The following is a 15860-nucleotide window of genomic DNA, read 5'->3' on the forward strand; positions in this document are numbered from 1 at the left end:
TTTACTCGGAACGTATCATAACGACCAACTAAAGCTGGCTAATCTTTATTAATGATGTACTTAATTAGGGCCTTGTCAGTTAGTGTCCTAACCCTAATTCATGATTTCCGCGTGCGTTTGTTTATATTAACGGCAGGGATTTCCCTATTTAATTTAATCGCTGATCCGTTGTTCGCCTCGCGTTCCTTCGTCCATTTAATGGAAAATAGTGACATTCATCACTAGGTGAATCTCTGCATCCATTTTTAAAACCATCGACTTATTAATTAATCATGAAAAATTATCCTTTAATTTGTTTCCGACGATTAAAGGTTAAAAATTCATACGAGAACACGAATTCGCAAATATAAAAACGCTGGTGTCCGCTGTTCACGCCACCACAACCCCCAAGCATGGCCCCCACCAAGGACAATGAGTCGCTCATTAGCTGGATGAGGTATCTGCTAATTATTGCAGGATTTTGGACTGATCCTATAGGGACTCACTACATAACTCAGAAAACGTTCAAGTTGTACTCATTGTTTATGAGGTCCTCCTGTTTCGTATGGTGGGTCCTACTGGTGGGTGAATTTGCGCGCCTGGTGATTTTGCACTACGATATAGCGATCATAACACAGAGTTTTGGAGTGGTGGTGAACGCCTCAAAGCTCATGATGAAGGTGGTGATTTATTGGAGAAACAAGACTTTGCAGATGATTAAAGATATCGCGGCAAATGAGCAGAAGGTGTGGGCTAGTGGGGACGACGAAATTTTCTCTTTATATCGCAGGCACATTGGTCTTCTTAAATACTACATTGTAGCAATGGTGTTTGCTACCTTCATGGTTGTTTTTCTTCTACAGGGAGTTGGTAAGTGTCCAAAACATCAAATAAATCGTCCTTAAGCTATTTTCAACTCAGGAGCAATTCAGTACCTAGAGATCAGAAACCACAACATCTTATTCAACGAAACTGTAGAATCACACTCAATGTACTTGACCCTAATCCCTCGAAATAAACAAGACCACCCGGTATTCTTACTAACTTCCCAATTCCTTTGGGGGTTCCTCGGATTGACTTTCAACAGCATCACCCATCTGCTCTTCGCGACGCTATTGGTGTATTGCAGAATTCAACTTATAACATTACAGATAAAATCCAGGAAACTGTTCGGAGGTGATGAGGATAAGGCTCTATTAGAACTAGATGATAAAGGACAGGTCCAGGCATTGAAACAGTTAATCAGGGATCACCAATACATTATTAGGTTGGATTTGGAGGTAAACTCATCTAAAAGGATATTGAGGATTTGGGTATTCTAGATTCGTGGAAGACTTGAATAACCGAGTTAAATACATTATCATGATGGAATTCATTCTGAGCTCTCTAGACTTCGCTTCTGTTCTTGTCACCATCGTAGGAACTGATGCAAAAACCTTTTGTTGGCTGGCCATTTTCATGGTCCTTCTTGGCATTCAACTCTATCTGCTCTCATGGAATTCCAACGAAGTTAAGATTCAGGTAACACGTTTAAACAGTATACTAAATTCCTTGAAGAAATTCATTTCAGAGCGAAGCTATAGGAGACGCCCTATTTGAAAGCCAATGGTACTTGCTATCCAAAGAAGGAAAGCAAATGATACAACTTATGATATTCAGATCGCAGAAACCTCTGCAGATGACCATCGGACCATTTGGGCCGATGACCACCAGTTCCGTGGTTTGGGTATGGAAGTTGGTAGGTAGTAGGATAGTCCTGCAGTGTTTTGTTCCAGATACTAAAAACTGCGTACTCTTATGCCACCTTACTGCAGAGTGCAGAATAAATGAGGTGCTCAGAATGTGAACCTCAAACGACCCGGCAACTGTACTATGATTGAATCAGCACTCATAATTTTATGATTCATGTTATGGAAGGAACGGATTCCATTGCCTTAAAACTCTAAAATATTTGTCGTGATATTGAAAGTATTTTATATGGTTTTTAATAAATGAATGTTTAACCTGTAGTCGCCGTTTTGAGCGACTGATTCACGCATAAACAAAGGTTTTAATACCGCCGCTCTTTGCTTAAAACTGTCGCTCATTTTGTGGAGGAGGGTGTGCTTATAGTGCCAGCAGATCATTGACATAAATTGATACACTTTTATGGAAAACTAGTACAATCTGGGGAAACGCTTAATTCGAAAATAGCGCTTTAAGAGCGCCGCCCTTTCTTTAAAGCAGTCGCCCTTTCTTTAAAACAGTCGCCTTTTTTTAAAACAGCCGCCCATTTTCTAGAGGAGAACGCTTAGTCTGATGACAGATGACGTTGAAAATTTATTTCGCATTTATAGAAATCTGACATTAAATGGTCGTTTTAAAACAGCCGCCCTTTCTCTGCGTCCGTTTTTGATAATCTATATCTGAAGGCGTACTGATTATTCTATTCCAGATGATTCTCCTCCGTTTTTCCATAAATCGAAGTAACTTAAGTGGGTTTTCAAAGAAAAACTTTTTGGTACTGTGTCTTCGGTATCTCCTGAGCAAAGGACGTAGTCTCTTTGCTCGGAACCCATCATGACGACCCACTAAAATTGCCAACTGTTATTAATCATGTACTTGATTCGAGCCTCGTCAGTTACTGTCCAAACCCACTTCATAATGTCCTCCTGCGTTTATTTACAACAACAGGAGTTTCTCTCTTTAATGTAATCGCCTTGACCCATCTCGCTTTACCTCATCCGGTTGATGTAAAATAGTGACGTTCATCGCCAGGTGAATCTCTGCATTCATTTTTAAGATCACCAACTTAATAATTAACCATACAAAATTATCCTTTAATTGGCCCTCGCCGATTATTTTAAAAAATTCATATTCGAACATCAATTTGCAAACGTGAAAATCCAGATTTACTTTCCTTGCCACAACTCTCAAGCATGGCCTCCATCAAGACCAATCAACAGCTCATCAGCCAGATGAAAAATCTGCTGATTCTTGCAAGATTTTGGGCTGAGCCGTATCACGTAAGTCGGAAAATCTTCGAGTTTTATTCATCGTTCGCGAGAACCCCCTACTTCATATGGGGGTTCCTGTTGGGGGCAGAATTCATTCGGCTGGCGATTTTGCACTGTGACTTGATGATCATAATGCAGAGTTTTGGAGTGGCGGCAAACGCCACAAGGCTCATGATGAAGATGGTGATTTATTGGAGAGCCGAGGCCTTGGGGGTGTTTAGAGACTTCGGTGCAAGTGAGAGGAAAGTGTGTGAAGTCATGAGAAGTGCCCTAATTGAAAGCGACCGGCATTTCCTGCTAAAGAAAGGGAAGTATCCACCATCAGACCACTTGGGTCCATGATCTCCAGTTCTGGGGTTTTGGTACGGAAATTGGCAGGCAATATAATATTCCTGTAGTTTTTTATTTCAGACACTCAAAGCTGAACGAACACCTTACTAAAGAGGACTTGAGGTACCGACGGGACCTCCGCTGACCTGGCACTTGCACGGATATACAGGGTGTTCCGGAATGATGGTCAAATCTTTTAACATGGTATTCTACCAGCCATTTTAGGGGTGAATCTTCGTATGAAATTTTTCAATTTGGATCCTTCCTGTCGAGATATTCGAGTTTCAAAATGGCGGAAAATAATGATAAAAAAAAATTTAAGAAAAATAAGAGAGGCGCAATTTGGACGATTTTGTTGACAACACCAACACTCTCTACATAACAATTACCTGCTGTGTTTATCAGTAACCGGTGACGAAAAGATGCCTAATAGGGTAAGAAAAACGATTTTTATTTTTATTTACACCAACTGTTGGTTATATGCAAAAATGATAAGAGTAAAAAAAGTTTTAAAATTATGTGTAGTATTTAAAAAAAAGTTTTAACGAAATCGGTTATTGCAGAAAAAAGTTCTGAAAGAAATAAAATTAGGAGTTGCTGATTTCAGCCCTCCAGTAACGTGAATCACAGAACAAACACTACAAAAAAATAGAGTTAAACTAGCTGATAATGTGAACCAAAATTAAAATTTCTAAATGTTACTATTTTTAAGAAAAAGGAGAAAAACGATTATTTTCCGCCATTTTGAAACTCGAATATCTCGACGGGAAGGACCCAAAGTGGAAAATTTCATACGAAGATCCACCCCTAAAATGGCTGGTAGAATATCATGTTAAAAGATTTGACCATCATTCCGGAACACCCTGTAGAATAAGCATCGACGCTCGTTTTTTTACGATTTACGTCATAGAAGGCAGGGATTCCACTGTCCTAAAACTCTAAAAGATTTATCGCGCTATTATAAGCCGATGATGGTACACGAAATAGTTTTTAGTTATTTCCCTGCTTTTTAAATAACAGTAAAACGGTATTAATTTTGCACAGCACTTGGGACGAAATTCAAACGTTTAGAGTTTATTAATATTCAAAGTTCAGTTGATAACGAGGAATTGCTATTAGTGTCTGTCTGATTGATGGGAGAATTAAAGTAATGTAGGGATGAAACAGCGAGATTCCAGGCCAAAACAACTGGCTCCCCCCGAGCAAAAGGGAGAAAGATCGTTTTCCTGGCAATATCCAGAATAATAGTATACACACTCCTCTGTGGCGGCCGTGTGCAAATCGCCTGTCACGGCGATTCAATTACGATCTTATCTTTAAAACAGATGACAGTTATTTCCATGAAAAGGCACGGGGTATAAACTCGACCATCATGCACCCTCGTTCCAGTGCGAAAAGTTCATGTTTAGCGCATATATTTATAATGTAGGGGTAAAAATTTCCTCCCTTTCGGGCTGTCAAGCGATCAAGTAAAATTCAGGTTACTTGAAATTATGGAAATGACTCGGGTCGTTACCCTAATTACTCGGGAACATAAAAATTAGTAACCCAAAGTAACAAGTGCAATCCAAGGCCATTCGGATCACTCCGAGCCCTAATAATAGTTCGGGACAATTCCGGTCGGTTCGGGTTAGTTACTGCTACGTTGTACCGAGAGCCTGTTAGGGACAGGAGCACCGGCTCTTAAGATCCCCGCCTGGTCCCGAAGGGTCACGGACATAAATCCCAACGGTGTCGAAAATCAGGCTGGTTTGGACTTGCCTTTAGCTGGATGAGGCGGAGCGCGGGTAGAACGGAGGATTCTGGTCTCCCTCATCTATAGTCACGAAGATCACGTGAACAGGCAACGACGCTACGCTATTGGCTAGGTTGGAGCAGTACAGGGGACTAAGCGTCATCGAGAAATAACGCGGACGAGCGACCAAGTTGAAGTGAAGTTGGGAATGATGAGGAGCATCAAAGGAAAGAAAAAGGACGGTAGGGCCCGCAGGAGTAAAAAGGGACAACATTAGGGGTCCAGAACAGGACGTCAACGGCCCCCCTGCGATCGCTCTATCGGGCTGCGGAAGGACCACAGAAAGAAACGCTCCGTGACGCAACACTCTTAAAAGAAATTACTTGAGTTCGGGTTACTTTAAGGTGTGAAAACCATTACTCTGGATTACTTGTAAATGACAGCAGTAAACCGATTTAAAGCCGATTTAAAGCCGACTCAAGGCGATTAGGGTTACTTGAAACCCTAATAATGGTTGGGGACAGTTTCGGTCCGTTCGGACTGCTCACAATTCTTAAAATCAATTACTTGAGTTGGGGTTACTTTGAGTTGCGAAAACCATTACTCTAGATTACTTGAATATGAAAATAAGTCAGCCGATTTAAAACCGAATCAAGGTAATTAGGGTTACTTCGAGGCTAATAATAATTCAAGACAGTTTGGATTACTCACAATTCTCAAGATAAATCACTGGAGTTCGGGTGACTTTGAAGTGTGCAAATCATTACCCTAGATCAATTGCAAATATGACAATAAGTAAGCCGATTTAAAGCCGACTCAGGGTGATTAGGGTTACCTCAAACTCTAATAATAGCTCGGAACGGTTTCGGTTAATTTGGGTTACTCATAATCCTCAAAATAAATCGCTTGAATTCGGATTACTTCGAGCTGTGAAAACCGTTCGGGCAATTACTCTGGATTACTTGGAAATGTGAAAAGATTCACAGTTTAATCAAGGTGATTGGGGTTACTTCAAGTTTCAGGTCGTTGTTTTTTTTTTGCCCAAAAGAGTGTCTTTGAGACCGCAAACTCGGGATGGCCCGAAGGTGAATACCCACTTTATGGTCAGTCCAGCGGGTATTCTATGAATCTCGCATTCCATTGAAGATCCTGGAAGCCCATCACATTGGACTTCTTATGGAGCACTGAACCGAAGAGGGCGCATGAACAACCCATGAGTTCTCCATTAAAAATCGAAAAGCTCTCTATCTAAGGTTAAATCCTGCTGGAAAACAGCATCATCCGCCACGGCAATTAAACCGAAAAACAACAAAACCCGAACTATTTTAATTAATAAACGAAACTTTTAATTTAAAACTCTTAAAAGTTGCCCCAGCTAGTTAGGAATAATAATAAAATTAATTCAAAAGGAATTTTCAAGTTTAATATTACCTGGTATATGAAGGGTACTTTGTTAGAGAAATTTCAGCTTCCAGTAAACTTGAAGCGCTCGGATGCGTGCTTTGTAATGAACAACTAATTAATTAATCCAGTAAAGACCCTTATTTATTAAAATATTTACCTTGTTTCATAGAAATTCCACACCAAGGGTTCGGGGCGAACTTTGTACTTAATTGAAAAATTTCGTTGTAGAGGATCACTGCGAAACAATATCTCAATAAACGGTTTTAATTGCTATTTTGGGTGTTTGAGAAATGCCTTTGTGGCAAACGGAATAACATCAGATCGTGGCTGATAAGGGACGAGATATTCACAACGTTATCATTTAAAATTAATGCAATTTCTGCGCCTATTGAGGCTCTATTGCGCCGCTCCCTCATCGACAGAGCCGCGCCTTCACACATAAAATAAAATAGAAAGAGGCCATTAAGTATTTAAGGGATGTAAGTGATAGATCGAGTAGACATCATTGTGAGGAAACCGAACGCGTCACTTGACAATGGGCACAATGGACTTTCCCGGTCGCGTAAAAACTTGATTGACTGGTGAGATCGCCCACTTGAAATTAATTTGATTATTTTCACCCCTGCTCCACTGGAATAATCAACTATTTAAGGTAGATATACCCCGAAAAGCAACGATGTCTATGGTTTAATTAAAACGAGGCTCAATACCCTGGCAGCGGCAATTAATGCAAATACATTGCTTGTTACAAAGCCATTCATCACGTCCCCTGTGCACCCCTCAGATTAATACTAAATTCTATATTTTATCGGAACAGTTTATCTGATGGAAATGCATTATGGAACGCAGTCCAAGGCGTTCTCGCATTGTACGTCACGGGGGTAAGAATCACCCCCCCTTTGCGTTATAATGGGAATAAACCGCGTTGTTATGCGCTGATTTCATTCCGTTATCAGATCACATTTACCCTCCAACACTGCTGCTCAGTAAGCCGATTTGCAGTTTCAATTTTGCTGACAAATATTGGTTGCCAGACTGACGTTGCCGAACGAAAACAAGCGGGAGGTGTGTTAGGTAAGGTGGGTTGTTATTTTGCCATTACGCGAAAATGGAGCGACTTATCACACGAGTTAATGTGGGAAGTACTAGAAACTCGTCAAAGTGCACTTAGGTGGCCCGGGGCGGAGGGAGGGCTTCTGGGGAAGTCGGGCCAGTTTGGGACCCCGAGGAGTCACCAGCGTCGCGAATTGCTGAGAAATGCGCGAATGCTCGCGAGCGCGAGCCAGGCCAGGTACGGCCACGGCGGTCAGTACTGCTGGGGAAGTGAGAGTTGCTCAGAATAAATCGAGTCGACTCGGATCGTCGAGAAATAAATGCCCCATGTCAGGTCGTTTCGCGTTAGCCAGAGATCGTGCCAAGGTTCGGATTTTGCACAGAGCGGTCCAAAATCGGGGCCTACCATTGGCATCTCGGAAGCTATGGGAGATACTAGGTCGCTTGAATTGGGGCAAAGGTGCCCAATTTAGTGCCCGAGAAAATGCTACTTCGCATCCGGAAAAATTCCGAACACTTCCGGAGATATCCAGGAAAAAACCGGAATTTTGCTATGTCATTTTTATTTTTTTCTTGCTTTATTTGAATAGATATTTCAAAACTCATTATTACCTCTTTTTTCAATAAATTCATATCATATATTAAAATTTATTGAAAACAGCTGTTACGCGAGCAGAAGAAGCTGCAATGAAGATAAACCTATACAAGGAAAGACACGTGGGAGAGTGATAGATATATGCACTTTTTAAAAGGATATTTTTATCATATCTACTTTTTTTTGGTAGTTATAAAACGTCGTTGTTCTTAGAAGAGCAAAAGGTAATAAAAAATAAGATAAAAAATCCAGGTCCGTATCTAAAAAAATTAAGTCGGTGATGGTGGCTCAAGGACGAAACGTCGGATTTAAAATTTCACAACGCCATCTTGTAGAGAAGAAAAACTGTTAATAACAAAGTAACATTCGTTTTGTAACATCTCTTCAAATAAAGTCAGAAAAAAAACAAAAATCATATAGTAAAATTTCGGTTTTTTCTGGATATCTCTGGAAATATTCTGAATTTTTCTGGGTCCAAAGTGGCATTTCCTGGGGCCCTAAATTATACAACTTTGCCTCAATTTAAGTAACCCTATATACTCCAACCCTCTTATACTTCTCGAATTTGGATCACCCTGTATATATCTTAGTGTAGGCCAGGTTCTGGAGATTAAGAGAAAGTACATAAGTTCAGACCAGACCAGGTCATTGAAAAGAACCAAGAATTACCGGGTCATTCAGTGCTGCTAACAAATAGAGCGATTCTCTGCATTAAGGGCTATTTGGGTCAGTGTGTATTACTGAGGACTCGCGAAAATATATCAGGGCACATTGGTTTCACCTTTTTACTGAGAAATATCAAAAAAAGTCAAAGAGTTTCATGTACAATGAGGATCTTGCAGGTGTATCAGGTGAGTTCGAGTTGCTTAGGAATCATAAAGAAAAATAAACTCAAATCTAAGAAACACCACCAAATTTGGGTCATTGTAAAATCCTTAGATTCTCGATGTTGTGTGATATATAAGGTCAGTCCTCTTTACATGAGAATAACCGCAGATCCACCTCTGGTTATTGAGAAACGGCAACTTCATGCGCCATGAGAACCTGCATCTTGAAGGTTTCTTAGGTTGGTTGCTGTGTCCGAGAAGGCGCAGGTTACTGAAGAATTGAGAGGTGTCCCATGTTCTACATGAGGTCAGCTCAATAATGAGCTGAGGTCAATCGTGCTTATTGAGAAATATCGAAAACAGATTTCGTGTTTCATAAGAACGTTCCAGCTCCCGAACGGAATTATTTGTCCCGATCCATGGGGCTATGAATACTTTATTGCGTACTGACCATGGGACACCCTGTAATAATAAACAATAATAACAAACTTGCGACAGGAATTTCCAAACTCCCCTGGCCGGCTCTGCAGTCCTCCACGTTCAGGCAGATTTTGATTCATGAAATAAACTTTAAATCGCAATATTTCCATGTCTTGCATACCCCGCTAAACCCCTTGAAATATTACAAGACTCGAAATCTATGCCGAGATAAACTGAGCAGCAAATCCTTTTCTCATACTTGAGCCGAGTCTTTCACGTCTTCTAAACAACTCAGGCGAATGTGATACGGTAGCTAAGTAGATTTAAATTCGAGTTTTGTTCAATGGGCCGTGTCCCTGACGAGTTTTCGAAAACATTCCGTATAATGCGACCGTTTATATTCGGTTATGGTTTTTATCTAAAACCCAACAATATGAAATACTTTTACTCTGGGCTCGATGAATAAAATATGTGTTTTCGCGGGAAATTTAATTCAAAACTTCTGGCGAATTATAATTGTACGCATAAATTCAAGTTTGAGTGAGATTGCTGGTCACCAAATCCCCAGTAATAGCTATGTAGCAGAAGGCCCCATCATCTGGCATGGGCTGCTCGGCAAGGAACTCATTTGCATAACATCCGGTTGGGTCAGTTATTGGACAGTTTTCAGCGGCCTGCTTTGCAGCTTCTGCCAGAGGTTTCAGGCGTCGCCAGGAGGGATATTCTGCGAAAGGACCTGCAGCCCTCAAATCCTGCATGTAACTAGAAAAAAACACCTCAAAGCCACCTTAATCGCAGAAAAAATTCAATACCCGAGCAAGGCCATCATGTAATCGTTCCTAACCGCCTTCATTTTAGAGCAGCATTCGCTGCCATGAATGGAGCAGAGAAGCTGCAACCATGCAGCCACTCTGGTCCGCTCAGCTCCTCCAGCTAGCAAAGCAGCATAAGGTTTTACCAGATACAAGAACAGCTGAAATTCCTGGTCCAGGATCTAAGGAAAAACCTTCAGGACCGCAATTCACTTGCAGTTTATCGAAAAACCTTGTCGAAAGGGTGATCTTTTCTGCACTCATCGGGATCCTCATGCACTGTGCAGTCCAAAAGCTGGAAATCGTCTGGCAAATTCTGAAGAGTGTCTTGCCACATTTTGTCGGTCTCCCATTGGGCTGCAGCTAGATTTAAAGGGCGCACGCTGTCGAGACTTGGAAGAGGTCCTTCTGGAGGGTAAGCGCGGAAGATATCCACTGCCTCATCCAGGAGCAGGGAGGTGGTGAGGTAAGCGAGGTATCTGTAAGCACATATCATCCAGGGAAAACAGGTGAAAAGTCTACCAGCCTGTTTCTCTTCTCTCTCAATAGGGAGCTTTGGTATGCTGGACGAAAAAGCTTTCGAATCCAGGGAATGATATACCGCCGATCTCCCTCTCTGGATAAGGCAGGTCCGAACATCTTCAGTACAGCAGAGTAATACTGGAATTCTGTATTCAGGGGGTCTGTGGTGGTGGACCTTAAGAAGAATATTCTGAGAAGAAGGCTTGGACTTCAGAGCGAATTTACCTTATGATTGTGGGTTCTTCTTCTGCTGTTAGTCTAAAGGAGAAATTTAGTTCAGGGCTTCATTACGTCAGTAAGGGAGAGCTTAATGAAAAGAGGGAGGTTTGATTATTGAGGTTTCCTTAGGGCATATCCAGCCCTTCATAGGAACCGCAGTTGCGTAACAAGGGGAGGCCGACGTCAAGGCGGAACATAAAAACAATGATTAATTTTTGCATATATTAATCTGCCTTCAGGTGCGCCTATGACTAACGCAAAATGAAATTTTTCACAGTCCACTTGAGCAGTAACGAAATCGCAGATCTCAACTGTATGCAATAAGAGCTAGATCGATTTGAAGGAGCGTGACAGGAAGTAGATCGATCTAAAGCTTGAAAAACGGAGCTGAAACTGTACTTATTAACTCTTTCCAACTCCGTCCAGAAATGAAGTACGCCACTGACGTTTTTAAAGTGAAATAAATTCTTCAACTGTAAGCCACAGTGGCGTAGCAGGGGACAAACAGATTGCAAAGGGGAACAAATTTAATCCCTTGAATGCAGTGGCGTGGAAGGAGACAGGAAATTTCAAGTTTGGATAATCGAGACTAACCTAGATCCCTCTGAGCTATAGAATTTGGGCTAAATTTTACTTACTGATCAGCTGGTAGAGGTGCAGGATCACCCTCTACGGGAGCCGTCCCTTCTTCAGGGCTAGAATTCTTCTTATCGGCCATTCCCAAAATTCCAACACCACAAATTTTGACTGTATCACTGTCAAAGCAACTCTTGCCAAAACATCAAGGTAAAACAGAGGTGTGGATCGCGGATTTTTGCCCTGAAGGCCTGTCCAAAGAGAGAATTCCGGCCACTAAATTTTAACACATAAATCAAGGTAGATAACACTTAGTTTGAATTTCAATCTACTAAATGATTCAAACAAAGCGACAGCTAAAGATATTATAAAGACGATAAGAAGAGGAGCACCCCAATTAAATATGTAAAAGTTTCGGAAACCCCTTCTTTACGAAAATGGGCTTAAAGTTAAGGGCCGCCAGTTTAAAATAATCTTATGTAAATCTGTTGAAGCTTACGAGAAGTGAGAAAGTCTAGATTAAAAAGAGAGAGGGGCGAAGTTTTCGAAGAGAAATAGAGGCATTTAGGGAATAAATTTGCTACCCACCTGGTTGTTCTCAGATTATTTAAACGTTTCTTAATACAGGCCATTATTTAAGATCTCGCTAGATGCTAATTAGGGACTTACCGTGTGTCTGTTTCATCCCCATCTGGGGGTTAATATTCGGAACTTTAAAGCTGGGGAAACTTATAGTGAGCACCGCTTGGGATCCCAGTTCAGGGTATGGAAAGTTTATGGAGTTGTTGTTAATTTGCGTCACACGTCATAGCGAGGGGCCGTACCTCAAAAGAAAACGCGGTAATAGTAATCATTCCGACTTTATTTCTTTGGTAAAATCATTGGCATAATATGCGTCCACTATGAATAATTTTGTACATGAGAAAAAATTAAATTGGCACCTCGATAGTCATTATTACTATGAAACTCGCTTAACGTATCGTAATAATTAACATGAATATGGCAACAACAAAAACAGAAATATCTTACATAAAGTTTTACCCACGTGTGAATATCCAATAAGAACAAAATTAACAACTATTACAGTGCAATATACAGGTATTTACAGTCACCAATTAAATCATGAAGGGAGCTTACATGGACAGGGAAGGGCAAACTCAACAGTCTTCGGAGAAATTTACACATTTTGCACTAACAAAGCCTATTTTACAATAAGCAGGAACGTTACTTCCATTAACACCCTGATTTTTACACTGAAAAACGTATCATCTTATATTGCACAACTAGAACAACTTTAATCCTAATTTATGCTATTGAGCCGTATTTACAAATAATGAGATCCTATTCAGAACTGCACCTACCATTTACAAGTTTAAGATGGGAATGCCTGATGTGCTCAGCTGGGAGAAAAGATTGTAACAGCTCAAAGGAGAAAAGAACAATTTTGGTGATTCCTCAAACGATTTGCTCGCTAGGCATGCACCCTCTGAATAGCCAAAGATGGTCACTCACTGACTCCTCCAGATGGAAACTCTTCCTTGTCTTTGGCATGGTTTTCCTGGGCTTACGACTATTTACAACGATATCACAGAGGAGTGATGCTCTACAACTTTCAGCTGGGGGCCCCTAAAGACATGGGGCCGTTTTTGAGATGATTCGCCCCGGAAAAAGGCTGATTGGGGTTGGTCGATTGTTGTCCAGAAGCTGACATGTTGTTGTTCATGTCGCCATTCGTGGGAGGTAGGGGTGGACGGTGTCCGTTCATCATTTGGCCTGACAGGGGAGGCTGAAAATTGAGGCGATTTCAGGCAGGAATTTGAAGGTGGTTGGAAGATTGAATGCGCGTGGCGATGTGATTTCTGAAGTTAAGATAAAAATCTTACTTACGTACTTACCGGCGGAATGGACGTCTGCCTTTTGAGGTGGGAGAGCGGAGGTGGGTTGTAGGCCATATTGGCAAAAACTAACCTCTCTTCGTAGTCGTATTCGCAGAGGATTTTGTTCTCGCATAGGTAAAATCTGTCGCCTACGCAAAACCTAGAAAAGGAACATGAACTTCAATATTCGCTGCGACTAGAATCACTTCAGGAAATGAGTCTACATGGATTCTTAGCGCGAGCAAGTTCTAGTTAAGTTGCCAGGACATTCGAAATTTGGCCCTAGTTTCGATGCGTGCGCTGTGTAAGAGGACAAATTTGCTTTGCAATAATGAAATTTGCACCGCAATAATGAAATTTGCGATTAGAATCACTTCAGGGCATGAGCGCAGTTGGGCGCAGCTGTTAATATTTTGAAACGTTAATTTTTGGATTCGCCCAGTATGTTTTTTTGATTTACTCACGCTACGTCCCTGAGCGTCGAAGACTGAGTTCGCTGAAGATTCTTACGAGCTTTTAAGAGTCGTGTCGCACTTGCAAGTTACATAAAAATCAGTGGCGTACGCAGAATTTCAATGCAAATATGCGTTTTATGTACCTCCTCACGCTTCAACCGGACACGCCTCTGGACGAGGGGTGTTTTCCAAAAAAAAATGTCTTACAATTTTTCAAAAACGCTCTGGTTGCGGCGATTCTCCAGAGAGCAACGATTAAATCTCTAAGTGCAGGAATAAATATGAATCAATAAGTTCTGATTATCTTGTTCCGTGCCGAGAAATGAGTGTTGCAAGACTCGCTGACTATGCAGCCACACAGGACGCATCCGGCAGATCGCATGCAAACACAGTGGGGCCGATATTACAAAAAACTCGTTTCTTCGTGAGGTCAGTGGAGTACTGCAGAAGAGACGTGGGGTGGTAAACAGGGCCTGACCCCAGTCAAGTCGATCTGGCGAGAGGATGGTCTTCAGACCTACGTCGATAGGGAGTTTTAGTCCGACGTCTCGACCGCTGTTAAAGGAGCATTCTAGTGTCGTCGCTCCAAAATTGATTGCAGCGGGACCTGCATGCTTTGGCGATACTGTCGATTTTATTGGTGGTTAGGAAATGAACTCCCGACATAACCAAACATGCTCCATGCTAGCCCTGAAAGGGCAACGGATTCACGATCCTTTCATAAAGCTAAAATAGCAAACAATGGGGACATAAAAATGTGAAATTGCTTTTCAAAGTCCATATAACAGGGGCGCAATTGGACAATCCGATAGTTTCATGCGCCGAATTGCCGACAAACGTTATCAATTTACAGACGTCCCTTTCAATTACGTTAAAAATGACGAAACATTGTGGCCCATTAAATCTGCAGAATACAGATATAACTATAATAGTCCGAACGGACGGACAATGGTCTCGAATAACGGTTCCATATATTTTCGTTTATTAGCGCCGATTTCCACCTAAACTGGCTCCCGTAATGTCAAAATCTGAACATCGCGATAGAGCTCCCATTGTTTGCCTGATTGTCAAATTTATGTTTGTACAAATTAAATCTGGGCGCAGCTATCTGGGGGTAACAAAAGTTGACAATCAGCCGTAATTTGGGGTTGTATTATTGTTAAGCGCCCGGTGAAAATATTTTGCCCGGAGATAACTCGAATTCAGCCGGGAACAAAGCGTGCCATAGGTACATAGTTAATTAATTCTCATTGTACACATGCATCCAAGGTTTTAAATTATCGCACGCGCGCCCCGGTATAAATGCACCGATGGTTCTTCGTCAAACTGCTCCCTGCTCCCTGCCCCCACCCTTCGGGTTAACAATCACTTAAAAAGGTAGGCACGTCACGTGGCAACACATTGTGGCGTTAACTGTAAATTTTTGATGAAAATAACAACTTTCAATCTCGCCCGAACAGTTGAAGCGGCATAAATTTGAAAGTCGACTAGACAGGACCCTGAAAATTTAATTCCGTGTCCGTCCGAAGGAAAAGAGAGGAAAGATATGAGTGCATGGCCGGGCCCACCTTTCGAGATCGCTATATTTGAAATAAAGCAGGAAAATCACAAGCGGGACGTCGCAGGACAATCAGGAAATGGGTACGTTGAGACCGTTGGAGAATAGGCCACATGTATATATCTATCACAATTCAAATAGTCCGCGATGTCGAGGCCCCGGAATGATTTCCCCGATGGCTTATAAACTCCTTTAAAAGACAACACACGATTGAGACGAGCAGCTCTTTCCTTTTACAACGCAGGGAAATGGAGATTCCTGAAAGCCTTCAGAAGGAGCTATTTTTACATTATAATAATGGTGCAGCCGTCCTAAGAAAGTCATTTTTCGTAATTCCGGGCAATAAAGCGACAATTTTTGTATCCGAACCCGGTGACCAAACGGGTTGCATTTTTCAGCTAGTTGCATAATGAAAGGAGACATCTACTTGCCCTAGTTCTGCAGTCGCAGGGCACAGCAGTGTCCCAAATGGGCTAAACTGAAATTCGACCTACGTCACTGA

At 41.6% G+C, this 15860-nt stretch overlaps 3 protein-coding genes across 3 annotated transcripts in view; 1 reads left to right on the forward strand and 2 right to left on the reverse strand.

Moving 5' to 3' along the window:
* The first annotated feature begins 392 nt into the window (after positions 1 to 392).
* On the forward strand, positions 393 to 1805 carry LOC136416295 (odorant receptor 30a-like). The gene is made up of 5 exons (XM_066401418.1): positions 393 to 849; positions 901 to 1246; positions 1302 to 1500; positions 1550 to 1705; positions 1755 to 1805. Exons 1-5 carry the CDS (start codon positions 393 to 395, stop codon positions 1803 to 1805), a joined length of 1209 nt encoding a protein of 402 aa, XP_066257515.1.
* Positions 1806 to 9836: 8031 nt separating this feature from the next.
* LOC136416297 (uncharacterized) lies at positions 9837 to 11610 on the reverse strand. The gene is made up of 5 exons (XM_066401419.1): positions 11531 to 11610; positions 10678 to 10881; positions 10384 to 10630; positions 10152 to 10333; positions 9837 to 10101 (listed from the first exon to the last, which is right to left on the reverse strand). The coding sequence occupies exons 1-5, from the start codon at positions 11608 to 11610 to the stop codon at positions 9870 to 9872; spliced, it is 945 nt and encodes a 314-aa protein (XP_066257516.1). The 3' UTR covers positions 9837 to 9869.
* A 702-nt stretch (positions 11611 to 12312) lies between these two features.
* LOC136416113 (LIM domain only protein 3-like) overlaps positions 12313 to 15860 on the reverse strand; it is a 31761-nt gene continuing 28213 nt past the window's right edge. Inside the window, exons 3-4 of the mRNA XM_066401130.1 lie at positions 13364 to 13505; positions 12313 to 13254 (exon numbers count right to left, since the gene is read on the reverse strand). Coding sequence (XP_066257227.1) covers positions 13081 to 13254; positions 13364 to 13505 — 316 coding nt within the window. The 3' untranslated portion in view covers positions 12313 to 13080. The remainder of the gene's footprint in view (positions 13255 to 13363; positions 13506 to 15860) is intronic.

This window comes from Euwallacea similis, chromosome 22 (genome assembly GCF_039881205.1).
Source record: "Euwallacea similis isolate ESF13 chromosome 22, ESF131.1, whole genome shotgun sequence".
Classification (NCBI taxonomy): Eukaryota; Metazoa; Arthropoda; class Insecta; order Coleoptera; family Curculionidae; genus Euwallacea; species Euwallacea similis.

Excerpts from the sequence above, each read along its gene's own strand:
- LOC136416295 (XM_066401418.1), top strand. The coding sequence starts at position 393 with ATGGCCCCCACCAAGGACAATGAGTCGCTCATTAGCTGGATGAGGTAT. Across the intron at positions 850-900 it reads TTTTCTTCTACAGGGAGTTG|GAGCAATTCAGTACCTAGAG; the intron begins GTAAGTGTCCAA and ends TTTTCAACTCAG. Across the intron at positions 1,706-1,754 it reads CCACCAGTTCCGTGGTTTGG|ATACTAAAAACTGCGTACTC; the intron begins GTATGGAAGTTG and ends GTTTTGTTCCAG.
- LOC136416297 (XM_066401419.1), bottom strand. The coding sequence starts at position 11,610 with ATGGCCGATAAGAAGAATTCTAGCCCTGAAGAAGGGACGGCTCCCGTA. Across the intron at positions 10,631-10,677 it reads TTGAGAGAGAAGAGAAACAG|ATACCTCGCTTACCTCACCA; the intron begins GCTGGTAGACTT and ends ATGTGCTTACAG. Across the intron at positions 10,102-10,151 it reads TACATGATGGCCTTGCTCGG|TTACATGCAGGATTTGAGGG; the intron begins GTATTGAATTTT and ends GTTTTTTTCTAG.